General features: G+C 34.2%; 6 protein-coding genes across 24 annotated transcripts in view; 3 read left to right on the top strand and 3 right to left on the bottom strand.

Annotated features, from left to right (window-relative positions):
- The window catches only part of LOC105455225 (PCI domain-containing protein 2), a 1,861-nt gene extending 1,312 nt beyond the window's left edge, over positions 1 to 549 (bottom strand). The window contains exons 1-3 of the mRNA XM_011698377.1: positions 360 to 549; positions 223 to 264; positions 17 to 141 (exon numbers count right to left, since the gene is read on the bottom strand). Of these exons, the coding sequence (XP_011696679.1) occupies positions 17 to 141; positions 223 to 264; positions 360 to 380 (188 nt within the window). The 5' untranslated portion in view covers positions 381 to 549. The remainder of the gene's footprint in view (positions 1 to 16; positions 142 to 222; positions 265 to 359) is intronic.
- Positions 550 to 1,264: 715 nt separating this feature from the next.
- Positions 1,265 to 10,544, top strand: LOC105455227 (cysteine protease ATG4B). Of its 12 annotated transcripts, none has more exons than XR_975098.1 (11): positions 1,265 to 1,570; positions 2,126 to 2,252; positions 2,320 to 2,490; positions 2,836 to 3,013; positions 3,258 to 3,337; positions 3,678 to 3,829; positions 5,394 to 5,472; positions 5,568 to 5,722; positions 6,005 to 6,170; positions 9,353 to 9,576; positions 9,656 to 9,743. XR_975098.1 is itself a non-coding variant. In XM_011698385.1 (11 exons), the coding sequence occupies exons 2-10, from the start codon at positions 2,150 to 2,152 to the stop codon at positions 9,769 to 9,771; spliced, it is 1,200 nt and encodes a 399-aa protein (XP_011696687.1). In that variant the 5' UTR covers positions 1,265 to 1,570; positions 2,126 to 2,149; the 3' UTR covers positions 9,772 to 9,776; positions 10,041 to 10,544. The 12 variants fall into 12 exon arrangements, 9 of the variants coding, with proteins under 9 accessions (XP_011696687.1, XP_011696684.1, XP_011696689.1 ...); XR_975099.1 differs by lacking the exons at positions 9,353 to 9,576; positions 9,656 to 9,743 and adding exons at positions 8,034 to 8,854; positions 8,968 to 9,103; XR_975100.1 differs by lacking the exons at positions 9,353 to 9,576; positions 9,656 to 9,743 and adding exons at positions 8,034 to 8,135; positions 8,968 to 9,103.
- Positions 10,545 to 12,028: 1,484 nt separating this feature from the next.
- LOC105455229 (desumoylating isopeptidase 2) lies at positions 12,029 to 14,670 on the bottom strand. 2 transcript variants are annotated; one of them, XM_011698391.1, is made up of 6 exons: positions 13,953 to 14,670; positions 13,406 to 13,487; positions 13,120 to 13,192; positions 12,943 to 13,036; positions 12,688 to 12,829; positions 12,029 to 12,612 (listed from the first exon to the last, which is right to left on the bottom strand). In XM_011698391.1, the coding sequence occupies exons 1-6, from the start codon at positions 14,045 to 14,047 to the stop codon at positions 12,436 to 12,438; spliced, it is 663 nt and encodes a 220-aa protein (XP_011696693.1). In that variant the 5' UTR covers positions 14,048 to 14,670; the 3' UTR covers positions 12,029 to 12,435. The 2 variants fall into 2 exon arrangements, with proteins under 2 accessions (XP_011696693.1, XP_011696694.1); XM_011698392.1 differs by having other exon boundaries at positions 13,406 to 13,578; positions 13,953 to 14,045.
- Positions 14,671 to 14,921: 251 nt separating this feature from the next.
- LOC105455230 (NADH-ubiquinone oxidoreductase subunit 8) lies at positions 14,922 to 16,651 on the top strand. Its single transcript, XM_011698394.1, has 4 exons — positions 14,922 to 15,127; positions 15,531 to 15,789; positions 16,094 to 16,286; positions 16,370 to 16,651. Exons 1-4 carry the CDS (start codon positions 15,088 to 15,090, stop codon positions 16,499 to 16,501), a joined length of 624 nt encoding a protein of 207 aa, XP_011696696.1. The 5' UTR covers positions 14,922 to 15,087; the 3' UTR covers positions 16,502 to 16,651.
- A 465-nt stretch (positions 16,652 to 17,116) lies between these two features.
- Positions 17,117 to 25,637, top strand: LOC105455234 (UPF0378 protein KIAA0100). Of its 2 annotated transcripts, none has more exons than XM_011698405.1 (15): positions 17,117 to 17,411; positions 17,499 to 17,625; positions 17,697 to 17,888; positions 18,004 to 18,255; positions 18,456 to 18,620; positions 18,725 to 18,937; positions 19,030 to 19,297; positions 19,402 to 19,624; positions 19,739 to 19,857; positions 19,981 to 20,301; positions 20,423 to 23,056; positions 23,169 to 23,413; positions 23,516 to 24,572; positions 24,680 to 24,897; positions 25,004 to 25,637. In XM_011698405.1, exons 1-15 carry the CDS (start codon positions 17,353 to 17,355, stop codon positions 25,286 to 25,288), a joined length of 6,378 nt encoding a protein of 2,125 aa, XP_011696707.1. In that variant the 5' UTR covers positions 17,117 to 17,352; the 3' UTR covers positions 25,289 to 25,637. The 2 variants fall into 2 exon arrangements, with proteins under 2 accessions (XP_011696707.1, XP_011696708.1); XM_011698406.1 differs by having other exon boundaries at positions 20,426 to 23,056.
- On the bottom strand, positions 25,307 to 27,053 carry LOC105455233 (sesquipedalian-1-like). Of its 6 annotated transcripts, none has more exons than XM_011698401.1 (4): positions 26,866 to 27,053; positions 26,566 to 26,703; positions 26,131 to 26,478; positions 25,307 to 26,034 (listed from the first exon to the last, which is right to left on the bottom strand). In XM_011698401.1, exons 3-4 carry the CDS (start codon positions 26,422 to 26,424, stop codon positions 25,681 to 25,683), a joined length of 648 nt encoding a protein of 215 aa, XP_011696703.1. In that variant the 5' UTR covers positions 26,425 to 26,478; positions 26,566 to 26,703; positions 26,866 to 27,053; the 3' UTR covers positions 25,307 to 25,680. The 6 variants fall into 6 exon arrangements, with proteins under 6 accessions (XP_011696703.1, XP_011696702.1, XP_011696706.1 ...); XM_011698400.1 differs by having other exon boundaries at positions 26,566 to 26,706; XM_011698404.1 differs by having other exon boundaries at positions 26,862 to 27,053.
- Positions 27,054 to 27,700: the final 647 nt, after the last annotated feature.

Raw genomic sequence — 27,700 nt, forward strand, 5'->3', positions numbered from 1 at the left:
CTCCTCCTTTTTTTACCTCAAGTGGCAAAGTACCAGGTCGTCTAATGGTGCGGATAAGTGTTCCATGGCCTTGTTCAAGGCAGTTTCTGAGTTACCAATTTGAGGTATCGAAACATGATTATGTCGTAGAGACAAGAGATCCTGAAGACAGAAGAATCATATTTATGATAGATTAGATAAATGTAAACCTCGAACCTTAAAATCTTTGTGCCAATCATTTACCGCCAATGCCTCCCCGTCTTGGTTAAGCCACACTCGCCGAATCTGCGAAATAAAGAAAAAATAATGATCTTACAATTAATATTATCATACAATACCTTTACACGTCTTGTGTGTTTACATTCAACTATACACCCTACCTGCATTATATAAGAATCCATTTAGATTGTAAATAAAATATAAATAATAAAACTTTTGTAACACTTTGCAAATAAACAGAATTTTCAATCAAATGAGAGATTGAGAGATCTTGAAAATATATAGCGGCGGCCGTCGCATTGATTTATTTATACATACACGACACTACGGACAAACGGACACGGATTCAGGGAGCATTCACATTGGAGCGGAAAGGCAGAAAACCAATCAGAAATTGCACTTAGCTGCCAAGTGCTACACTTGCTAGTACTTAATAGCTAAGTTCTGATTGGTTTCTGCCTTTCCGCGCGCCAATGTGAATCCACCCTTTTATGCTCGGTTGGTAATATCATTATCCACCGACGAGATTATATACTGTTATATAAAGCGACCATCAAAAGCGGCCTGCATGCAGCAGCATGATGAGCAAGATGTTATCGACTTTTGACATAAATTTGCAATTTATTTGAATAATGTATTATTAAAATCATGATTTTTATTATACAAAAGCTTTACAAATAAGTATAAATATTTATAATTCTATATTATCATATACATATATTGCCGCAAAATTACTTTTTTTTTTCCAACTCTTTTATCCATATATCTCTCTGGATAATTAAACGCGGATGGTAACCATAAAAACGCGTGCAGTTTTAAATATGTATATAAAATTATAATTATTAGCAAGATATAATACAAATGAATTACAATGTACATTGATTTAATATTAAATCATAAAATTAATATTATATTATTGATTAATGGCTTAAATTTTAGCAATTATGTACTAAACAGCCGCACGCTAACTGATCCTGTAAGGCAGTCGGTCTTTAAATAGTATATCTCGTCGGTGCATTATCCGAAATGACTGCAGGTAATGTCATTGTTCTTTTCTTACCTCGTCGCAGTGCTTTGGCCTTCGCCCAGTTCGCGCGACGCGCATAGTGCCGCATAGGCATAGAGCATAGGTTAGGAAACGTCAAACATCTCGGTTTTCAAATCATTCGGGGAAATGAAAGAACTTGAAATAAAAATCTCGAAGCATCGTTACCGAATTCGATCTTCGTCTGCCGCATCTGCATATTGAACATAAAGCGTGTTTTGTCATTCGCGATATTTTTTTTTTTTTTTTTTACTCTGAATGGCACGTCTAACCCCCCGCGTAAGGACGACGCAAAAACGATGACCAATACTTCTGGGTGTGTTAAAGGTGTATATATAAGCGGATTTTCTGATGTGTGATGCCTAACCTTTCTTTCCTTCGATCTCTACATGTTTTTAAGTCAATTTTATAAGTTGTCTTTTACTTAATGAACACGAAATATTATTCGCGAAACAATTATTGGATTAAATATTGCATTTTGTAATAAAACTTGTAATTGATAATGTATGTACAGCATTCTCTTCGCCTCTAAACAGTCTAAACGGTCATGGCACACAGAAAAACTTTAACAATAAAGTAAGACGTAAGCAGTACGTACAATACGTTTGTAGTACCTATACAATACAGTTATGGCTTTATATTTTCGATTGGCTTACTGCTTAAGTTTTTCTGTGTGCCATAGCCCTAATGTGCAAAAAGTTCCAATAGCAATAGACAATTATAACTTTAGATTGCTAATTTAGAATATCATTTATTGTTTCAAATAATTTTAAATAATTGATGCAAAAGTAGTATTTATATGTATAAATTATATATATATATATATATATATGAAATATTTTGTTATTTAATTCATGTACATGTGACATTTTTGTTTTGTAGGTATTAACTGTGAGTACAGTAACAATGGATACTTTGTTTACTCCGAATATTCCCGATGAAGCAGAAGATATACCGCAAACGGATGAGCCAGTTTGGATTTTTGGGAAGAAGTACAATGCTATTAAAGGTCTAATAAATAATCAAAGTGTGAGTATTTTTGACAAAGTCGATTGTAAGATTGTATTAAATTTTAGAACTTGATGCAATACGAAGAGATATTCGATCCAAATTATGGTTTACCTATCGCAAAGGCTTTGTTCCCATTGGTGGCTGTAATTCTACATTTACATCTGATAAGGGTTGGGGTTGTATGTTGAGATGTGGGCAAATGGTTCTAGCCCAAGCCTTAATTACATTACACTTAGGTAATCATACATATATATGTATGTATATATTTTTATTACATAGCTAATAAATTTAATGTAATGCAGTCAAATCTTCCATTCTTCTTTTATCATTGTCAAATTCAACGACATATTGTAAGACTATCAAAGATTGTTAAAAAATTAAGAAAAAAAGACAATATTAATTTTACAATTTTCTATATTACTTCTAATGATTTTATAAGAACATTTTATTCTATATTTTTGTAGTTTATTTTGACATGTAAATAACTTGCCAGTTATCCTAATTAAAAAATTACATATAATATAACATTCAAGGAAAAATCACATAAATTATTATATAGTATAGCATTTTACTTGACATAGGTAAAGATTGGCAGTGGATGCCGGAAACGAAGAATAATACATACCTAAAAATTTTAAGACGCTTTGAGGATAAAAGAGCTGCTGCTTTTTCTATCCATCAAATTGCATTGATGGGTGCATCCGAAGGAAAGGAAGTTGGACAATGGTTTGGTCCTAATACTATTGCACAAGTATTAAAGTATGTATTATTAAAGGAATTTTAATTAAATAAAATTTTAATTTAAAGAAAATTTATTCTGTTTCTTATGTATGATTTGAAGAGAGCTAAAGAGAAAGAGAGGAGAGTCGCTGCGTCGATAAAATCTGACAAAATCTAACAAAAATTATATTTGAAATTATATATTATGAGAGAAGTACATTTCATATAACTTAATGAAATGTTTTCATAAATTTAATTTTTTCTTATTTCTCTTTTGTTTTAGAAAATTAATTGTGTATGACGAATGGAGTTCTCTTACTATACATGTTGCACTAGACAATACCTTAATAATTAATGATATTTGTAAGTATATAGTTATATTGAAATTATATTTTGTGGCAAAGAATAAACAAATCTTTTAGCAAATATTAAGGAATAGTAATAAATTGCATATAATTAAAGAAGAAATATGCCTTTAATTAACTAATTAAGAATCAAGTATATCAAACATATTAATTAAATGTATCATTTAATATTCATTTGACAATACATGTTTGTTCTTTTAAAAAATATACAAATATACTAAATAAAACAAAGCTTATTTTTTGCTATTATGGAGAGAAACTGACAATTAAATACGTTATAATTAAACAGTTATACTGTACATTATATTTTTTGAATAAATTTAAATTACTTTGTGCAGTGGGACAATGTAGAGTAGAAGGTGGTGTAACAGCAGAAGCAGATGGAGAAATTCCTCTAAGAGCACCTAGCCAGTGGAAACCGTTGTTATTATTGATTCCGCTACGCCTTGGACTCAGCGAAATTAATCCTGTATATATTAATGGACTCAAGGTAAAAATTTTTGTATATATGAAATATTACATTTAAATGCTATCATGTTAACAGGTAATCGTATGAAAATATGTTATCATATCATATGTGTGTGCGTGCGTGCGTGCGTGTAGTCTCCTATCTTAAAATTGCCGTTAGACCTCCTCGCGCGTGCGTGTAGTCTCCTATCTTAAAATTGCCGTGTTACCTGCGTTGAAGCCTCTTTTCCCCAATGTTTAAAAATTCATATCTTCCAGAAAAATAAAGATATAGACTTCTTTCATCTTAAAGATGAATTATGTGGCTATTTTTTAAGAAATCGTGATTTTATTAAAAAATGGCCGATTAAAACGTCATTTTTTTGAAAATTTATTTTTTTCAAAAATTGTTAAAATTTGTTTAATTAAAATGGATGGTGATGGTGGGTGGTAATAAGTGGTGGTGGTGGGTGAGGGTGGGTCAAAAAACAATTTTTATTTTAAAAATCAAATGATATAAAAAAATGTCAAAAAAAATGTTTTTATTTTAATAATTAAATGATATAATAAATTATAAAAAAAAATTTTTTTATTTTAAAAATTACATTATATAAAAAATTTTTTAAACAAAATTTTTTTTTTTAAATCACATGATATAAAAAATGGTGATGATGAGTAGTTGTGATGGGTGATAGTGGTGGGTGATGGTGGATCAAAAAAAATTTTTTATTTTAAAAATCACTATAAAAATTTTTCAAAAAAAAATTTTTTATTTTAAAAATTACGATATAAAAAATCATAATATAAAAACTTTAAAAAAAAAATTTGTTTACTTTAAAATCACATGATATAAAAAATGGTGGTGGGTAGTTGTGGTGGATGGTGGTAGTGGGTGGTGGTGGCGATGGTGGTGAGTAGTGGGGGGTGGTGGTGGTGGGTCAAAAAAAAATTTTTTATTTTAAAAATCACATAAAAAATTTTGTAAACAATTTTTTTTTTTTTAATCACATGATATAAAAAATGGTGGTGGTTAATAGTTGTGGTGGGTGATGGTGGTGGGTGGTGGTGGATCGAAAAAATTTTTATTTTTAAAATCATATAAAAAATGTTCAAAAAAAAATTTTTATTTTAAAAATCAAATGCCATGTTATCTGCATTGAAGCTTCTTTTCCCCGATGTTTAAAAATTCATATCTTCCAGAAAACTAAAAATATCGACTTCTTTTTGGGCTTATCTTAAAGATGAATTATGTGGTTATTTTCTAAAAAATCGTGATTTTATTTAAAAATGGCCGATTTAATATGGTCGATTAAAACATCATTTTATTGAAAATTGTTAAAATTTGTTTAATTAAAATGTAATTTGGTATAAATGTTATTGGATGATGTATGGAGTTTAATACGCACCGCGCGCAAAGCGTCATTTTTTTCTTTTTTAATTTATTTTTTATCAAAAATTGTTAACATTTGTTTAATTAAAATGTAAATTGGTATAAATGTTATTGGAAGATGTACGGGATTCGATACGCAGCGCGCGCGAAGCGCGCGCCTGTTATGTACTAGTATAATCTGAAATACACGTTATGAATTTGTAAAAACTTTTTTCAGACATCATTCAAGATCTCACAATCTCTTGGAGTAATTGGAGGAAAACCAAATCTTGCTCTGTATTTCATAGGCTGTGTAGGTTTGTAATTTTTGTAAATTTTTTCTCGTTTTATAAAAATATAAAGTTTATACAAGTTATTCCAAATGAATGCATAAAATAATCATTGGTTCTAGGAGATGACGTGATCTATTTAGATCCTCATACCACTCAGAGGTCAGGTAGTGTTGAAGACAAGATAAGCGAAGAAGAAATTGAGATGGATATTACATATCACTGCAAATCAGCTAGTCGTATTCCTATTACCAGCATAGATCCTTCTGTGGCGCTTGTTAGTATTAATAAAGTTACTCTATTTACTGATAGAGAAAGAGAAAGAGAGAAGATAATTGAGAGAGAATATTGATACAATATAACGTTTTTAACATGCAATATATTAAAAAAAATTATAATTAAAAATTATCAATTCAATTCAATATTCGCAATAATTAATGATTGAATATATTGGACTATTTTATATAAATACATTTATGTATACTATTTACTGTGTAATTATAAAGACTATGTTATGTGATTATTAATATATTAATAATTGATCTATTATATTTTTTAGTGTTTCTTCTGTGCTACAGAAAAGGAATTTAAGTCTTTATGTAAATCAATGCAAGAGGAATTAATTTTGCCTGAAAAACAGCCATTGTTTGAGCTGTGTACAGAGCGTTTGGCACATTGGTCACCAGCAGATGATGCTGTTTCGGAAGCGATAGCAGCTTCCAGTTGTAAGTATCTAAATAGTTATCACTAGGATGCGAATGTTTGGCCACGATCTCGGGACGCGCGCGGAGAACCGTTGCGTGCGAGTTAGTTGGATGCTCGATGAAATGAGACAGCAACATTTGTCGAGGAGACTCAGTTTTATGAATTATTAATATTTCTGTCAATTTCAATTCAAGTTAAGTTTTCCTCTAAAGATTTCGGCATTTTAAAGAAAAGCGTTCTCATGCGATCTCGAATCAATACAGAAAAATACAGAAAAAAATCTCTGCACTTTATTTATATTGAGTAGGCCGCGCTGCAGCTGAGATAGATATCATCAGATATCATATTCGGATAGATCGAGCTTCAAGTCTTCTCGAGAAATGCTATCTCATTTCAGCGAGCATCTGACTAACTCGCACGCAGCGGTTCTTCGCGCGCAGCGTCTTCTCCTCAGCATCGTGTCCAAACTATTGTATACATGTATATTTATTAGCTTAAAATAATTTTAAAAAATTTTGATTATTGATCATTTATTTGTAAATAAAAGAATTTATTTACAAACAATTATTACACAAATATAATTCTTTGTATAGTTGTAGACTTTGAACACATTGAGCGTCAATACGACACATCTGATGAAGACTTTGAACTGCTTGGTTGACATCCACCTAATTCATCTAGTATTGCGACAAGATGCAAACTAATTGAATATTATAAAGTGATGTTCTTAAAGACTATTTGTATTTTCTAGTGCAATGCAAAGTTAAAACACACAATATTAAAAATTTCGCGCGCGCGCGTGTGTATGTGTGTGTGCGTGCATGCGTGCGTGTAATAATTTGTGTAATATAATAATTAAATTGCATACAATACATATATATATATATATATATATATATATATATATATATATATGTTTAAGTCATGCATTTGCGCGACAGGCATCAACAAGTGCATACATTCGTGCTTTACGAAGATTTTTATGTCGCTGTGGTATTGCATTAATTATTTACCATTTTCATTTGATTATACATGTGTAATATTTTAAAATAAAAAAAATATGAACCAGATAATTTTTTAAGATTTTTGAACGTAAAGTTAAGAACTTAAAAAAATTGTCTCTTGTACTCGTGAGCTATGATAAGTACGTAAATCGCTGATATTTAAAAACTCTCTGTCATACATGACGAAAAAGCGTTTTCTAAAATTTTCTTCAATTTTTTTAACGAGTATGTGATGTATATTTCGACAATAAGTCGATACTATAACGAATAATATAACACACACATACATAGAAATAATATTTTAATATTATTAAAGTTAATACTTTAATATTAACTTTAGGTTTAAATAACAAACTCATATTGTTATAAATATAAAATTTGTACCAAGTTTTTATTAAAGAATTATACTAAGGGAAAGAAAGGCAGAATTAACTTTTATTTTCAAAGAATTTAATTTTACTTAACATAATTTTTGAAAATCTGAAACATTTATGGAGATTATTTATAAATCTATTATTATTCATATAAAAATTGTACAGATTTTCATGAAGAGAACTTGAGAAATTTTTTTTGTGTACACAGAAGTTAATCATATCTCGGGATTCGGAAAATCTCTTAATATCACATGGATGATTTTCATAAATTTATTCAACCTGTTTACTCTTTTCTTCATTTCAGTTTCCATTTCTGCTCGTGTATTTTGCATATATTATAGTATTTAATATATTAATATTACCATACATCACCAATACCACGTTAGAAATTTTAAAAAATTTTTAGAAAAAAAAACACATTTACATCTTATCGAGTTTGGCACATTCTATATGTATATATAATACATTAACTTATTATTTTATGCTGCGGCATTTTTATTGATAGATCAAGGCTATGAATTGGAAATATGAGAGGAAACACTTATTGCAGATCGCATGTTTATAAGAATATGATGACGGTATACAATCCCAAATTCTGGCAATATAGGTAAAACAATTACATTAAAAATTATTTTGAGGGAACATTATTTGAAAGACTGTTCAAAAATCGATTTTAAGTTGAAAGTAAAACTAATTACATATTGCCTAAAAATAAATAATACTTATGAATTGTATAGTAATCGTTACTTCTGGTATCAGAATATCAAGTCTTACTTATACATATGAACAAAGTCAAGGAATTGAATTTCTAAAGAAATATACAACGAAGGCGAAGTTAAGCATGTACGAAAATGAAAGAAGAATACTTACATGTTTATGCAATAAAGTTTTGCATAGTATTCTTTCCGATTTTTATTATCAAGATTATAATTTTATTTTTCATTCGTTTTTTTTTTTCACAGTAAATTGATTGGATTGATTAAACATATGAAAATCTTACAATTCTGAATTTATCTTATTTTTCAGCTTTCACGAGATTGAAACAAAAGATTTGCCGGCTATATTCAATTACATCTTTGATTATACAGAGCATTTATACTATATCGGTCATTCGATGGGAACTATTTCGCTATTCACTTTTCTGTCAACAAAAACAAAACCGGAATACAATATAAAAATAAAAATAGCTATTTGTCTAGTTGTCTATTTAGCTATTTGTCTCCGGTTGTTCTTGGATGGACACCTACATTTAATGAAATATTTAATAAATTGCCAGCACTGCTCCAACTTTGAAAATAAACGCAACTTTTTATTGCACAAGCAGTGGTATTTAAAATACAGTCGGAGATTAAATAATTATTTATTTATATTACACTTAATGTGTTAAAAATGTTAGCTATTACGAGCTAGTACTTGAATGTTTGTTTTATACGTTCCAGGAAGTTCTAAAAGAGCGTGAAATATATATGACGTTTTCTCACAATCTTTAAAAACTGTTACAGTAGCAAGAACGTTAATGAAACGAGATAATGCAATAACTCAGATTATTTGCGTCACTATATTGTTCTTAATCGTCGGTCCTGATCAAATACTTAACACTGTAAGTTTTATTTTATTACACAATGTGAAACACAATCATAAATACAGTATATATAATAGCATACTCTTTATTATATTATATAAACTTACTAATTTTTTATAGTTTTATATATATAAATTTACTGCGCTATGACTATATCCACTTCTCTTATTTGTCTTCTTTTTCCTTTTATAATTATTAATTATTCTATGACTTTTCATCTGTATAAATTATTTCTGTTATAGACACCCTGCCAGATTTGTTTTCTCATTGGCCAGCCTCTATCTCACTTCTGTACAAACGTTAATTCATCATTATACTAAAATATTATCGTATGAATGAGTATTTCCTTTTGTATATAAAGCAATAGCCTAATTAATGTATAATATTAAAAGAAAAAATCAAAATTTCCATTATCGTTTAAGATGAGATCGTTGAAAAATCAAAATTAATTTTTAATTGGGTACATGTATGTGTAACAATCGTTTAATCTTTTTCTTCACACAAATGTAGTTTTAAGTTTTGAATACATATTTGGATTATTTCAGATAATTGTCGAAATTGTGATTATAAAATAGCTGAAAGTTATAAGCGATATAAACAGAAAACACCTCCAAGTTATGAGTTTTTCCTTTTCATGCAGCAAATGATATGGTTAATATAGAACAGGTAATAACAGTTCTCTTTTTAATTTTTGATTGCTTAATTTTTACTCACAAAAAAAAGCAAAAGAAATTTTTACACGAATATGACGAAAGGGTGACCACGTAATTGTTAACAATATAAAAAATTCGATTGAACACAAAATGTAAAGAGAAAGATAGTTGATTTAATTATTATAATTTATATTAACTGAACAATTTGTTTTTAATTCTTTATACGTTTAAATCAACTCGTTATTATACTATCCTTTTTTACGTTTTTGATTTTCAGAGTGTGTTTGAACTTTTCAAACGCTTACCAAATGTTCTTCTAACTAAGGAAATCCCATATAAACTATTCAATCATGTTGATTTCACATGGGCAATCGACGTAAAAACTCTTTTATACGATTATATGTTAGAACTAATGGAAAATTGATGCTAATCCAAGTATGACATATTCTAATGAATGTAAATCAAATGTAGAGAAATCCTAATCTATCTCTATTCTATGTAATGAAATGTTAACGGGTAAACGAGAAATTACTCAAAAAAAATAGGTGCATATTCTATTTTTTAATCAGAATATACCTAATCTTGTTGCGTAAAATCAGTAAAATCACAAATCAATACTACCTTTGACATTATTAAGCGAATTCAATAATAATCTGAAATGGAAGATGTCAATTATTTTAAGATTATACAAAGTGATAAAGAGAATGTAAACGCTTATAATGCATCGATGTAACCCCGATTTGATTTCGACATCTTTATATATTAAATGCATTATTACAAATACTTGTTTTTACTTAGTTATTACAAATATATGTTTACGTATTACACAACGAATACAAATTAAGAAAAAAAGAATCTCTTTTTATTATAATAACAGTCCTAATTAATGTTATAAATGTGTGTGCGTGCGTGCGCGCGCGCGCGCGCGCGCGCGCTTATGTGTAGTTAAATAATAAATAAAATAAAAGTGTACTTCCGTAATTTTTATTATATAAGACAAGATATCTGAAAAGTTATCCATATCAATATCGCAAAATTGTTTATTCCAAAAAAAAAAACACAAAATATCATTAAAGTTTCTCTGTCCACTGCTATAACTACTACATTGAATTATGAACGGAGTTTTGATTGTAATTTCTTTCGACCTGTAAGAAAAATGAAGAAAAAAATTCTTGTCCAATTTCTCGCTTTGAGTGCCACAATTTGATAGAATTAAAAAAATCTTATGTTATGAAAATTGTATGTTAAATTATTGATATTTAGGTGCCATTCAGATGCCTTGTCTTATAAAAAATTTGTAGAATAAATGAATTAAACTTTTGTGTCATCTAAATCAAATTTTGTTGAAAAAAAAACTCGAATAGCTATACCTCTGTAATACATATGAAGATTATAATCTATCATACTTTTACAATTAGTATTATATATTTTTTAATTAAGTCTTTTAAATCAAAATTTTATTAAAACAAGACACTGACTTGTAATTAAAATATAGTTTGTTATCTATTTGATCCTTGAAAACTTGATCCAATAATTCAAAAATTCTATTAATATTTTTTGATAAAAAGTCGATTTAAATTTTGAAATTAATCAAAATATCTTTCCTCTTCTTCTTCTCAGTTATGTTATCGTTATTTAACTCATTTATTCCGACATTTTGTATAAATCAGAAATGTTGCGTTATTCGACAAAAAGTATACATTCATTGTTTAAGTTTCATTAGATATTTGCTCATATATCTTATAAATTAAATATATTTGAACTTTTATATTATTAACCTATCGAGAAAGAGCAGTTTCTTTTTGTTAATCTACTTTTAAATTTCTTAATGATTCATATTTAATGATTAATACTGAACGTATATAGAAATGCCGCGCGTGTATAATCGATCGAACAATAAAATGAACCTAGAGTGAGCCCGGTGAACCAAGATAATAACAGAAAGAGCGCAAGAAATAAAATCAAAATGGAAGCTCAGCTTATTAAAAATAAGAAATAGTATTAAGAATAACGGAAGCTTGTTTACGTACCTGTGTAAGTACGACAGTGTGTGTGTGTGTGTGTGTGCGCGCGTATACTCGTGTTTGTTAATTATAAAAAACGATTGAATTACAAAGTGTTTAAATTATTTGTGTATGCTTAAATATAATATATATATTTATCTCACTGATGTGCATGCATTATATTTGAAAACATACTATTCTATATGGTTTTACAAGTATAAGAAATAAAAATCTTTAGGGGAAAAAAATTAATTTCAATATATATGTCTTGCTAATATAAGAGGTTTCTTTTTGATCGATAAACGAGTTTTCTGTTCGTTACGATTTAAATTTATATGCGTAATAATCTATTCATTATATAACTATCATATCTTGACTGTATTATTCAACAAAGAACACATGCGATCATGTGAATCGCTGTCTTAGGAAACAACATGTTGCAGCAAAGGCAATTTTTTTTCGGTACTAATTGTCAGCAGTCACATTCAAGTGTACAATATGAAATTTGTACCTTGTCTTGACGGTTTAGTTTCTCAGGTTTCTCAGATTTTCAAATCTTGGCAATATAATCAGTCCTAATTAACATTTCTTTTCACAATGTTTAATTATCTAAAATGTATAACTTCTACGGCATTTTAGACCGTGCATTTCAACAGCGTTAGCCAAATGTTACAACGAAGTATCCGATGGTGGTGTACTTTCATGATGACTAATTTGACTTAGAGAATGTTGTAAAGCATCAGGCGTTAGCCATTCCTTTGGCAAACAACGTTGGAGAAACGGTACGCATGAACTGAAATATGCCAGACGATTTACCCAACCAGGTATTTCCTGTCCACATAGAATCTAAAATACATTGATTTTTATTACATTTTTCATGTAATTTGCTCTGATTAATATCGTTGAAAAAGAGCAACGCACCAACGTGAACTGACTGCTGAAATGATTACAGTTTTTATTCATCAAATGATAACGGTCCCCTCTAAAATCTTTACCCAATTCTGTAATAATTCTTGAAACATCTTCTTCTGTGAAATCTGTATATCCAATATGAACAGATTGTCTAAAAAATATAAAAATAAGAGAAATGCATTGATTTTTCAGGGCACGTGAAGGAAAATATATGCTTGATTTGTGTTGACATAAAAACAAATACATGTATGTACAAAACCTTACCTATATCTAAATTGTTCGCCTAATTCTTCGGCTACTCTCGGGGTGATTTCAAAAATGCCACTTTTTGGTTGAGCATGACCACCGTATGCATATTCTATAGTAGAAATATATTTGTCAAATTTGTCAATTTCTTTTACTTGTACTTTTTTTCCCCCTTTTCTTTAATACAGCACATACCTGTTCCATATATTTCTACTCCAGAGTGAAATACACCAAGACCAATAGGTGTGGTATATTCATTTATCCAATACTACAACATAATATTTAATAAATTAATTTACATCTAGTACGACTAAGAACGACATCTTCCGATTATTTATTTTTTATGAGTAGCATAATTTGGTTCTTCTGAAAAACTGATTAATCACTAAATTTATGAAAATTATCTCAACTGATAGTAAGAAGCGATTCATAATAATATTCATTTTACTTGTGCTATATTGGAATTGTACAAGCAACTTACCATATCATAAACATTAAGAATGATTGGCTCGCGTGCCATTTTTGGGATCAATTCCTCACTATCTTGTGGATAACCCAAACAACTGGGGAAGGAGAGATTACAGTTAAGGCCAGACGAAAACATCACTGGAACTTTGTAATCCACTAAAGTTGGCTATTAATGTTCTAATACACCTAATAAATAGATATACAATCTTACTTTTCCATATACAATCTCTGTATATACAATCAAGGAATTTAAAACTTAATTACTATACGATTGATTTAATAAAATATAGTTAAGTATAAGCTGGAAGTTGTAAAAGATTGACTTTTAGATACTCTGTCTGAAAAATACTATGTAAAGTTTACGCGTTTGTTTTTTTCTAAGTATTACAAATATGATCCAAAAGCATATACAGATGCACATGCACACACATATGCATAGTATCTCTTTTGACATATTGCATTTTTTAACAAAAGATTCTTTGAGCAATTTTGGAGTCGATATTTCGTTAACAATGACATAAATATATACTAATACAAATATTAAGTAAAAAAAGTAATACCTTTGGGTGCTGATATAATGTAGGCTTGACACACGTACACACGCACTAGTACACGTAATGGTCGTTAATGTTTTGTATTTAATTGCTAGATACATCCATTCTTGTAAGACTACAATATTTTATTATTCGCGTGCTTTGATGTTCTTTTTTCTTCTATCTTGATTTCTTAATATCGTACTATTACAGTTGTCTTAAGCCATTAAACATCGCACGTTACTTTGATACATAGTCATCTCTAATGTGAAATGAACAAGATGATTCATTCTACATTCGGAATACGATATTTTCCTTCGAATAATAAAGAGCCACCTTTTAATTAAAAATATTAGATATCACTGCGTGTGTCTGTGAGTGACCGTCTGCTTTAACTACGTTTTAACACAAGTCACAGAGAAATAAAGAATACAATGTAATGTTATTCGCGAAGTGACAACCCGTTAAATTCCTCAAAGTAATGCACAAAATTCAAGTTTGCAAGCATGCTACACGGACATTAATAATTTATTTTTTGCTATAAGATTAAGAGCAGCTTGAGCTGCTATTAAAGATTTTGTAAACGGTTCTCTAGCGATTATTTTTTTCCGAAACTGATACTGATAAATGTCACTTCTCGCCTCGTCTCTCGTTTGAGAGTCGGTATAAGAATGTATTTGTCAATGCGCGTCATCTGTCGAGGCGCTTACAAGCATCTAGTTTAAGCACTAGCCAAGCGTATACCAGAGAGAAGCATGCTTCTCTCTGCGTATACATATGATATGAAAAACACCTTGACTCGCACTCGCACCCCCCCGCTGGGGGGTAGCAAGAACAGCAGAAGGCAAAAACTATTAACTACCAACGCGAGTTCTGATTGGCTTCTGCTTTTCTGTTTTCCGCTTTTCTGTTTCAAGATGTGAATTCGCCCTTACATCATGGCATTCGTGGCATATTGATGCCTGCCTCATGCCACTGCCATGCGCGCCAAGTGCCAAGTGTATGTACTACATACACTACGTAGTTAGTAGTAGTTTATCAGCTGATTTTGCTAATGTATCCTAACGGATATGTCCTCAAAGAATTAATACTTGTTGACGAGCTAGCGTGAATGGTCAATCTTGTTCTCGATTTTTATAAAATTGGACAGTGATACTTAATAATGGGTCCTTTACAAATAATTGCGCGAACCAGAAAAATTGGTATGATGTCCACATAATTTTTGTGACAAAAGTCACAGATCTTGATTATTCTTCCTCTTCCATTTCGTTTCTTTCTCTTTATTTTGTCTGTACTGAAACACTGCAGTTACAGCTACGTTTTTCTCTTATTATATTAGCTAATTAGCCTAGAACAAAGTACCATTTTCAATGTTTGTTAAATTTACAGATTGCATTACATACCAATATATGTTGATTACAATTTATGTGCAACTATTCCCTCTTATTATTTTTATTACCCTCTCACTTATTCTATTTTTTATTGTATTTAATTAGACTGCAAATTTATCAAAATTGTTCAATTTGTATAATAAAGAAAACTTTCTTAATGTCTGTAGCAAAATTATAATAATAAATAATTTTAAAACTTATATAAATGTTTTAGCTCCAAGATTTCTTAGGATTGTCCCAAATGGAGTAAATACATATTTGATTCGAAGTAAATATTATTATGTAAATGAAGAAAAAGATAAAACCTGGTCAGATATTATGGAAGCTGCAACTACACATATGTTTTTTCATGAAATGTTTCGAGGATTTGGAATTGTTTTGTCTCAGATACTTAGGGAACCAGCGACGATAAATTATCCTTTTGAAAAAGGGCCTTTGAGTCCCAGGTTCAGAGGAGAACATGCCCTAAGAAGGTAGATGTTTATATAAACTACAAATACGTTGCAATTGTTTTCTGATACTGATTTATATACCTATATATTTTCTATATTTTGACATTAATCTCATTTATTTTATATTTGTAATTAATAATATAATAAGATATACTGCAGCTTATATAGTTTGTATTTTCAAATTTTTGATACATTTTATTTATATAGTCAACGCAGGCACTGATGTTTATGACAAGGAGAAAAGAAAAATATGACAAATTAAATTTTTCCAAATATTAAAATATTTAAACGTTAAATTCATTGAATCTTTTGGGGGATCCTTCAGGTATCCTTCTGGAGAAGAAAGATGTATCGCTTGTAAATTATGTGAAGCGATATGTCCTGCGCAAGCTATTACGATCGAGGCGGAAGAAAGGGCAGATGGATCTCGACGGACTACAAGATATGACATTGATATGTCTAAATGTATCTATTGTGGCTTCTGCCAAGAAGCTTGTCCAGTAGATGCTATTGTTGAGGTACAAAGTGAATGCAATTGTTAATAAAGAGATAGAGAGGAGAGAAGGAATTTTATAATATTGATAAATGAATTATTTCACAGGGTCCCAATTTTGAATTTTCAACTGAAACTCACGAGGAAATGCTGTACAACAAGGAAAAGCTGTTAAATAATGGAGATAAATGGGAATCTGAGATTGCTAGTAATATTCATGCTGATCATTTGTATCGTTAAACATCGTGTTGTAATGTAGTCATATTTAATAATCAAGTAAAAAGGGTATGGAATTGAATATCGAAAAAAAGTTCTTTTCCTACCGTTAGTTATGTATACTGATGACATATGTTTAAGTAAATCAAATAAAAGGTTACATATATATATATATATATAGTTAAGTGTGGCTAAATATTTTTTAAATTAATATTTACACAATAGAACTATTGGCGAAACTTAAGATTGCCCAAGAGTACCGAGAGGTGCTCTTGGACAATCTTAAAGACGGCCGGCCAAAGGCAAATTTTGAGCCTGCCCAATGAGTATAACCAAATTAAATGATTGGTAATGTCATCGTTCCTCAATTACTCCCGGGCCCACTTGACAGGATTATATGAAAATTTGCCTTTGTATGTATATATACTATAGAATATAGTTACAACCCGTAATTTTATAAATATATGCGTATTTTTTTTTTTTAAATATAGATCGTCGATGATGGTGCGGTGATACTATAGATATAGTATAGATCTCCATTACATTACCCACTGCAAGAAAATTATTACGTTATCGACAGCTGATCTAGAGTTGCTCTATCTTACCGATAGGACTTATTACTACATATAATAGTGTCTAGTAGTCTGTAAAATGTGTCACCGCCAAACGCCATGATGCCCAAATGCAAATACTCATGTCATTTCTTGAATGAAAACCTTTGTCCAATTCTTTCTTTTTTAATTAATAAATATTAAATACTGTAAAAATAATGGTATGTAAGCACGAAATTCAATCACGCCTGCAGCAATATTGTTTGGAAAGTTGAATGTATTTTTAGTTAGGAAATAATTCGTTTTCAATCATATATTAAAAGTATGACAGGGTTATTTGCATTCTGCATAGTCTCTTTAATCCTTTATTGTTTTTTTACTCGGTAAGTGCTCGGAAATTTATTTAAACATAATGTCAACTTAGTAGTGAAATGACAGTAGTGTATATCACAATTATCTCTATCCAACAGAGTTGTACCAAGGCTGTTGGCATGGATAGTGAAACGTCGTTATAAAATTCACTTACGAGTAGGCCATATATCTGTACCTTATTTTATCTTCCGTGATGTCAATGTAACTAAAAATGGCTTTACATTGGTAAGCTTTTCAAGTAATTGTCATTGAATGTTTAATTATGTTGTGTATTATAAAACAATGTTTAATTTTAGCAAATTGAAGAGATAAGCATACGCAGCAGTTTACTTAGTAGTGACGTAGCAAAACTCTTGGCTGTCGTTATGAGGGACGTCAGAATAAATAAAGATATTCCCGTTAGTCCGACGTGTAAGATAAAGCAGTCCAATCAACTATTAGATTTTAGAAACAAGAAAATACCTCCGATTATAATAAAATGCGTCCAGGTATGTGTGCAGCGCTAACGCTAAAGTTTCAAGATGTCACATTTTTCTATGTATTATAAAACTATTATATAAAATTCATTAGACAAACTGCATGTTTATTGATGATTTGTTTTAGTTTACAGCTGTACATGTAGAAAACATTAGTCTACTGGCTCTCGGCAATGGTTGGTTGGCTAATGGGAATGCAGAAAGCCTAAGCTTGGATGGCAGTATTGTACATGGTGCACGTACGTTATTAGCATCCGCCTCTATTGTTGGTGGAACTATGAAATTACTACGACATGCTTCCGATGCATGTCTCTCTCAAATAACATTTGCTGGAACAGTAGAAGCCACGTTTAAAGCTAAAGGAGAACTCTCGGTTGAGGTATAGCATTAAAAATTTGTTGCGTTAATACTTGAAAATCGATATAAAGGGAAAAATTAGTCACTTTTGATAGCCATTATTATTATAATTTTAAATGAAATCTATATACTTTGCGGTAGTAAATAGATTTTTAAAAAATCTATAGTCTGACCATTATCGACCATTTTCGAAAGGAATCACAAGTGGGATCTAATTTATAGACATTATGTATCGGAGTGACACAAACTGAAGGATCTGGCGGCGCAGGTCTCATTCAGTTCTTGAGAGATAGAAGTTCGCCAAGTACTACAGCTTGTACATGCAGCAATGTGCATAACAACTCCTCCAATAACTTAATGACTAGAATAGCACCTATTTTGCCGAAAGTAGGTATCTTCTGATTATAGATAAACAATAATAAAATAATACTATTAATTTATACATATATTACTATAATTACTCGCGCTACCTCTGCTAATACTTGCTGCAGGATTTTACATTGAAAATCGGCAATTCGTTGATAATAGCTGGTAGAGAGGACAGTAATATGGTAGGTTTGGAGGGTACCTTGAGAAGTCTTCAAGTCCATGCAAAGTTCCAAGCTAACAGGACGCGATTAAATTTTACTGTAGGCCTAGACGGTTTGTGCATCCGCGGAAAACTTCCTATTTTAACTCTACATTCGTTGTCGATCGATACAAAGGTAAGAGTTGACAATACATTTGTGTGCGTAAAAACACGAGAGAATGAATAATTTTTAATCACACTCTTATTTCACTGTTCAATTTTGTACAGATGGAGGAGAATATTTTGTGCGTTGACGTACAATTGAATAATCTTTCAATGATGTATGATCATAAGGATTGGGAATTATTGCTATACAATAATGAAAATAATATTTCAAAACCTGTTGGCAACATATCGTTGAAAGATAGATTACCGAGCCTTGAAATAACATTAAATACCGAGTTGTATGATTCTTCATTGAACATAAAATTACCAGATGTGCAAGAAGCATCTTGTGGTGTCGCACATATGAAATTTGCCTTGAACTCATTTACAGGTGTGTATTGTGCGTGAGTTGCGCTTTTTATTTTATTTTATTTTACCTAATTAATTCGTAAACTAAATTCGTTAATTTCTGCGATGTTTTTTTTTGTATCATAGACAAAACCAAGAACTTAAATACAGAATTGGTCGTCGAATCTTTATATTGTGCATTGAATGGCGCCAATAATAGCATCTCTGAAACCTCTCATCAATGGGGCAGCCCACTTTCCATTGGGGTATTGTTAGCGACAACTCGTAGCAATGCTATAGGAATTGCTGTTGATGCTCTCGTAACTGAATGGAGTTTAGAGTTTGCGAAATTTCTCGAGCAAGCTTACAAGTAATGCAATAAAGACATTTACGCGATTTATTATTAATACTATAAAATGGACACACGCGCGCGCGCGCGCGCGCACACAGAGGGCGGGTGAAATAATTGCAAAAATAATTGTAGGTGCTACAAAAAGTATCGACAACCAATGGAGAAAAAGAGGAATACGATGTCACACAATTCTATTCAATTGAATCTTAAAGTAACAAACTGCAATCTATTCTTCATTGCAGAAAACGAGCGTAAGTATTTAATGGTATGCCACGTTATTAATTATACCGAAAATTTTTTGTTTACGTTGTGCGCATTTGTTTTTTTTTTATATTTTTAATTTTTTTAATTTTTTAATTTTTATTTATTTTTAGTATCTATAATGATGCGCTTGGACGTAGCGAGTGTGGAGCAAAACGCAAAGCGATTCGTAGGCGTAGCGGAAGGTATGAGTGCAATAACTCTTCACAAAAACGAGCCAATTATGTGCCAACACGCGCAAGCTTTAACACATCCCTTTTTGGCAATACGAAAATGCAAAGCTGCGATTAATTCTGACGCCGTAAACATTAGTCTGGACGGTACTAATCTGGCATGGAGTCCTAATTTACATCTTCGCTTGTTACAATTCTGGGTGGAGTCTGAAGATTTTAGATCTATCCTCAGAAAAGAAATGAGTATGACTCGTATCGAAGGTAATAAAGCCGTGAATTATTATCGTTGAATTAGAGTCGCGGTGTCAAGTTTATTAGTTTTACAAGTACAATACGATAATTGTTAATTCGTGGGGTGCAATGACATTTACTTTATTTCCAGAAGTGCAAAGAAAGAAACGCGTTTTGGATTTACTAGCCACAGGCGGGATCACCGTCTCTATAGATATTTCTACTAAACATTTCTTAATATTGACATCCGATCAGTTGCGTTGGTCACAGGGCGAGTGGAGACTCACCTATGTTCGAGTTACCCTAGATATGGCTGATGTAATTATGATCGAGGGTTTCGAATTAATTAGAATAGCCGATAATGCGGAAGTGCGAGCAGAGAGACAAAGTAACGATGGTTTCGTATTGGATTGGAACGAGTGCTGGGCGCTGAGCATCGATTCCATTAAAATTAGTTTTCCGTATGAGCATCAGTTTACAAACGCGATACAAAATGAATTGCTCAGCATCAGAAAGTGGCTGAAGGAGATCCATTCGTCGAGCATATCTAGGCAAGAGTCCCTGCCCTGCGATTTGATGATCAAAATCAAAGAGTGGACGTTTGAGCTCAGCGATGATCCGTTTGAGGTACGTCTGCGCGACAATTACGAGTTGTTGGAGGACGAGTACAAGGAGAGCTTGAAACGTCAGGCGATGTTGGATGCCAAAGTACAGGAACTTTGTCGCGCGCATCTATTGCTACCGCAAGGAAAGGTCGAAGAATTATACGCGAGCTTAAATAAGAAAAACGCGGAGATCTATGTGCAGAGATGGAAGCAGATGCAACGGGCGGGCCCCGCGAGGACTCGATTGTTCGCCTGGACCATGTTGGACTTGGAGATATTAGCCCTGGCTGATCCGTCGATAAACGGTACGGAAAAGGCAGTGAGAGCACTCCGAGAGATGGATTCGGAAACACCTTGGCCCGAGGATGGTCTGGAATTCAACACCGTGTGGGTTCGCGGTATTAGCTTGAAATGCGCCGAGTGGAAGCTGCAACTTCGCGATTTCCCGCAGCCGCTGCTTTTGGTAGAGAATCTGAATGTGTGGGGCAGATTAGCCGGAGCGGAAGCCTTGGCGCCACCGAGGGCGAAGAGGACCGTCAGAATTGAAATCGGCGCGCCATGGGAAGATATAGTAGTGGAGAGAGGAATGACATCTCTCAAGTATTATCACGATCTCAATTGGGACATTGACACATTCAGGTACGCGTTCGGTCCATGCTGGGAGCCGGTGATAGCGCAGTGTAATCTCAGCTTCGAGAAGATCCTTCATCCGTCGAGGGATCCGAGCCCGCCGTTGCCGTTCTGGGATAAAATGCGACTGGCTCTTCACGGTAGACTGACGCTCTGCGTGAAACAACTGACGGTTCTGCTGCACGGCTCTCTGGATCCATACAACACTACGGAAGAGATGGAGCTGACGTGGACCGGACTGGAGCTCGACTGGACGCAAGGAAAGATCATTATTAAGGGTGATCTCGACGTGTACGTGCGTACGGCCAGTAAATACGACGATTGCCGACTACTACATTTGCCTAACGTCAGATTGAGCGTTAAACTGGCATGGGTATGCCTGGGCGATCCGCGTGATCATCACGCCGCTATACCCTGCGCCCCGGATCGATTGCCCGAGTACTCTAGCAATCAGGAGCACGATTCGTTCAGGGCGTTTCGCTCTCAGAACCTAAACGTCAGCCTGTCATTGGAGACCAAACCGACCGGCTCGCCTACATTGGCCAGTGCGCCAACGGCACTGCTCTACGGCAGCACGTTGAGATGGTTCGAGAATCTCAAATTAATTTTATCAGGCGCGACGAGACCGACGCGAAAGGGGCCGTTGTTCAAGAACATTCGACCGAGGAAGAAACAGCTCAGCAGACACTACAGGAAAGTCCGGCTGACCTTAGCCTTCCATCGTTTCCACGTCAACTACTGGATGTCGTTCGCCATGCAACGAGGCTTCGAAGTGACCGGCGGCCGAGTCGCCTGCAGCTCGGAGCACAATCTCGCGTTACATCCGATTGACGACGGGCTGATTCATCGACCGCGGGCAGAATGGTCTATCGTGTACATGAACTGCGAGCTGAGCGACGCAGAGATCTGGCTGAAAAGCGCCCTGCAGGAAGACGAAGTGGAGAGCGCGTCACTGCGCCAGCCGGTCGAGAAGTGTTACTGCTTGAGCGTGGCGCGCGTCAGCTATGGCAGGGAAGCGATGGTTGCCGGGGTGAGTGGCGACACGCCGATTCATCGATTGGTCGTGCACGATCTGCGCGGCGCTTGGACCAAGACCAATCGTGACGTTGCCTTCGCTCTCTTCGATTCTTTCATCAAGACTCAGCAACTGAAAAAGAATCTGTCGACCGCGGCGCTCAAGGGTTTTCACCGGGACAACAGCTCGACGCTTAATCCGCACAAGAACCGTGCTGCTGCTACTGCTGCTACTGCTGCTGCTGCTGCTGCTGCTGCTGCCGCTGCTGCTGCCGCTGCTGCTGCTGCTGCCGCCGCCGTCAGACCGACCGTGGTCGATCAGCAAGGCACCTCCACACAGGTCGTAACGCCGTCGTCCTCCGCCGTCGTGAAGCCGCAGCAAGGTGAGGCGGCAGGAATGTTGCAGAGACTGATAGCAGAGGCCACGAACAAACCTGTGGCTTTCAGCGACGATCTATCGGTGCAAACTAGGGGGCAGCAACTGCGCGGGCTAGCGGCATGTCATCAGGACGACGTCTTGCACAAGAACTGGCTAAGTAAGTATAAATATAACGACGACGTTTCTATTTTAGAGTAAAAAGTAGGATAAAATTACGAAAAAATTTAATGACGAGAGACAGTTATAGTAAACGCGAAATCTTCTTTTAGTCGCTCTGGTAAACAGCCAAGTGCTATTGAAGGGCATTGAGACCCGTGGCTACGTGATTCTGTCGGCGGCGAAAGCGGAAATACTACAAAGAGTTCATCATCCAGTTTGGAAGGAGCGATCTCTCGTTCCGAAAACGACTTGGGTCGGCTCGTTAGAATGCATGCAATACTACGCTACTGTGAGCGCAAACATTGACGATAACATCGATGATAATATCATGTGGCTAACATTGGATAACATTCAAGTACGTTTGTTAGAACGTGTGAACGTGTGAATTATGCATGCGCAGAGAGCGCGAGCTACTAGTATAGTTTACTACATTATACATTGCTGTGTCGCGTTTTAGGAGAAAGATTCTACTATCATAGCCGGTCTGCCGGACGTCCCAGCTCTCGTGGGATCTGGTCAGAGCGTCGGCGGTGTGGTCAGTCAGACGGTGGGAGGCGGCGGTGGCCCTCAGCATCAATTGCAACGCATAGTGTCCCGATGCAAGTGTGAATTCTTCTACGTTGGTTACGGTCAGACCTTGGACGTGGGCTCGGTGGATCAAGTGCCGGCTCCGCCCGGAGAAGAGGTCAGCCCATGGGAGAGGAAGGATCTAACCGCGGCCGACGCGTTCACCTTGATGCATCACGATCTAGATGTGTGCACCAATTCGTTGCAATATGCGATGATCCTGGACATAGTCAACAATTTGTTGCTATACGTGGAGCCGAGGCGGAAAGAGGCCTCGGAGAGGTTGCAAAGGATGAGATTCCAGTTGCAACTGCATTCCATTGAGGACCAAAAAAGGCCGATACAGCAATTACAAAACACGGTACGCGGCTTGGTGGCAAAATTGAGACGGTTGGAACGCGAGACATATTTGGTGCAGAAAGCGTTGGCCGACGAGTCCAGTCCGGAATTGCTGACAGAGATGGAACGTTTGGAGGCGAGCGTATTCGAATGTAAGGAACAACTTGGCGCCAAGGCCGAAGAATTGGACGTTATGTTGAGTTGTTACAAAGAAACCACCGCGCCAGCGGCTGCGTCGACTACGCTCAAGGACAAGCCGGCCGCAGTGGCCAGGGTGGCTGAGATTTGCTTTAAACACGCACAATGGAGACTGACGGACGCGGACGGTCAGTTGGGTATCGCCGATCTCATTCTAACAAATTTTCTTTATACGAAAACTAGCAAGACCGATGACTCGGTGGAACACTTGCTGGAGCTGGGATATGTCCGGATGACGAATTTACTACCGAATCAGATTTACACAGAAGTACTTGTACCCACGGAGCTGCAGAGCAATATGCCTGTAGACCGGCAAAGAGCTCTTCGAGTCTTCTGCAGGGAAAAGGCGCCAGTAGCAGGGATTTCCGTGAAGGAACACTTTGAGATCAATGTAGTGCCTCTTACGATAGGTAAAACAAATGTATAATTTATGTTGTGTGTTGAATACGGCAAATACGGCCTCACTTTTGTCACGCATCATCTTATTATTCCATCTGTCACGTCTTCTTCTTTCCAGGTCTGACGAAGAAATTTTTCAATACCATGCTTAAATTTTGTTTCCCTGAAAGAGATCCGGAAGGCATAGAGGAAGCACCAGCGCCACAACGTGAATCGTCCTTTTACGTAGCTATCGAGAGAAGAGACGATGTGGAGAAAATGAAGGAAAGAGCAGACAAGAATAAATTGTTCATATATATAAAAATACCTGAAGTACCTGTACGAGTATCGTACAAGGTAACACAGTTTATTTGATCAAGTGGAATTAAATTTAATTTAATTTATGTCTGTTGCTTTCATTTGTGCATTATTTTTTTAAATCCAACACTATTTTTTTTTGTAGGGAAACAAAGAAAAAAATCTTGAGGATGTACGTGACTTTGCATTGGTCATACCGACTTTGGAATACCATAATGTGACATGGACATGGCTCGATTTACTTCTGGCCATGAAGAGCGATTCTAGGCGTGTAATATTGAGCCAAGCCATTAAACAAAAATTGCAAATAAAACCGAGAGGACCACCCGAGGAATCTACACCGCAGGAAGAGGACAAGGCTCGTCTTTTGTTAGGTACCAGACATCTTCCTGGGGATGCAAGAAAAAAAAGTGTGTTTAAATTTAAGTAATTTATATACCTCTGAGGATTTACTGTAACTATAGTAATTTATTTGTTGTGATATTGACATTATATAAACACTACGTTGCAAACTCACGTTTGAGTTTGTCATCTAATTAAATTGTACCAATAATTTTTAAGTGTTATATAAAAAAATCTTTATCTGTAAATAAATTTACATCTTTACACATCCACACATACATGTACACACTCATACATACATACATACATACACAGTATATACATGCATACTCAACATAACGCAAGTGACTCTCTATCGAATACTTTTTATCTGAAACATGTAGCTAATTTTTTGAGCCAGCAATTCTCGTGGATTTAATACAATATTTGTTACAATATTAAAGCGTACTTTGTTCAACTATCTATAAAATATGTACAAAATTATAGAGTTATTAGAGGTGTCTCTGCATTTTTCTTTGTGTGTCTCCATGCATTCAGATCTGCTAAAATTCGCCTGCCGTATGCCGTGTGAAGCTCACGAAAAGTTATTCTAGTCCTAGGTACATTTTCTGTCCTGCCAGGCGCCGATCTGACGCTCTGAGAACGATGATGGGAATCTGGTCTATTGAATGGATTATGTCGCTGTCTTGGTGGAGCCTTAGGGGATTGTTGAATCGGTGTGGATGCTGTTTCTTCCTCCACAGAATCCAACTGACGTTGTAATTCTGTCACCATAAGTTTCATATAATCATAACTGGCACATGCCAAGGCTTTCATCCATTGTTCCATGGATTCCTAGATACCGTCAAATCATCATCTCTCGTTAAACGCATTTACTAAACAAGGAAAGCGCGCACAAACATAAATATAGTATTAAAAACGTCCATTTACCTGAGACTCTGCCGCTAAAACATAACTTCTATTGTTTGGTCCGTGAAAAACTATCTTGAAGCCAAACTGTTCTTCATCCTCCGCCAGTTCAATCGTACAGCCTTCCAGTACAATCATGCCTACCGGCTCTTTGTCACCGCGACGATCAAAATAGAATAATATATTTCCTTTGAGAACGAACCATCGCCTCTGATATCCGCGATTTATCTCTCCACGTTTATTCAGCCAGCCCTCACGGTCTACCGGCGTTGCAGAAGTGGCAAATGCTACCATATTCTTCTCATTGATTTTCATGATTTTTATTAGCAACGTATACTCCAATCCAATCTATACACAATTTTCTGTCAACTAAATAACGACACAACCACATGCAATCAAGTTAAATTATAATAATAAAACAATTATAAAATAAAGCCGTAGTGGCATGAGATATACCTTTAGATTATCAAGAATAGATCATTCACAAATAAGCGCTTTTTGTTTCTTCACATCCAATATTGTTATCGTTATGTAAGAATGTACAGAAAACGTCAGGTTTGAATAAGTTTTAACATGTCATCTGCATAAAGAGTACTGCTGCAATACAATTACAAGCGTTGTATGTACCATTTGTGTCAAGTTTACATTACGTAGTAATAACCATTCTTCTTTATTTATTATAGAGAAAAAACTTGACAAAAAATATTAGAAGAAATTTCACTATCACTATATTGGTGCATGTACATACATACATACATCTTATACGTTTATACGTCGCCCAAGCATAGCATCACGAAAATTGTTTCAAACAAATTAAAATCTTTCATCGTACATACATACACACTATACGTTCAACACATCACACTGCAGAGCATGCAGTGTGCAAAGTGCAGTGCGCCATACGATATCATCAGAGAGGGAGGAGAGAGGATTGCCGACAGAGGCAACAGACTTCTCTCTAACTTGACCTGACAAACTTTTCCATGGATGTAACTTGTAAGTAGAGTGGAGACCCTCTAATAAGAATGGTCATGAAACGGCTACTTTTGATTGGTCCGCCATTTCTCAGCAATTCCCGCCTATAGTTGAACCTATATTCGTGTTACTTTTAAATTTAAACAATTATGTAATTAAAAAATTATGTAATATGTTAAAGGTATTAACAAGTAAATAAAATGCACATCCAACCATTTTTGTAATACTCTAATTCGTTTGCAAAGTGATTCTGTGTTTCACAAATGTTAGGTTATAGTAGAAACTAGAAATTCTAATTATAGAGGCGCAGTAAGCACGCGCACACACACACACACACACTCTCTCTCTCTCTCTCTTGCTGAAACCCTAGAGAAACCCTAATGAAAATTTAATCAACTATTTGATTAACTATTAGCAAGCTGTAAATATATGTATATATGTACATGTTAAAAAAAACATTGGTCTAATAATAAATCATAAAATTAATGTCATATTATAGGATAATTGCTTAAATTTTAACAGCCACGCCAACTTCCACAAGATTGTCGATCTTTAATAGTATCTCCTCGATGGTGTTGCAATATATACGTATATATGCATATGAGTATATGCGTGT

Source organism: Wasmannia auropunctata, unplaced genomic scaffold (assembly GCF_000956235.1).
Source record: "Wasmannia auropunctata unplaced genomic scaffold, wasmannia.A_1.0 LD335903.1, whole genome shotgun sequence".
Taxonomy (NCBI): domain Eukaryota; kingdom Metazoa; phylum Arthropoda; class Insecta; order Hymenoptera; family Formicidae; genus Wasmannia; species Wasmannia auropunctata.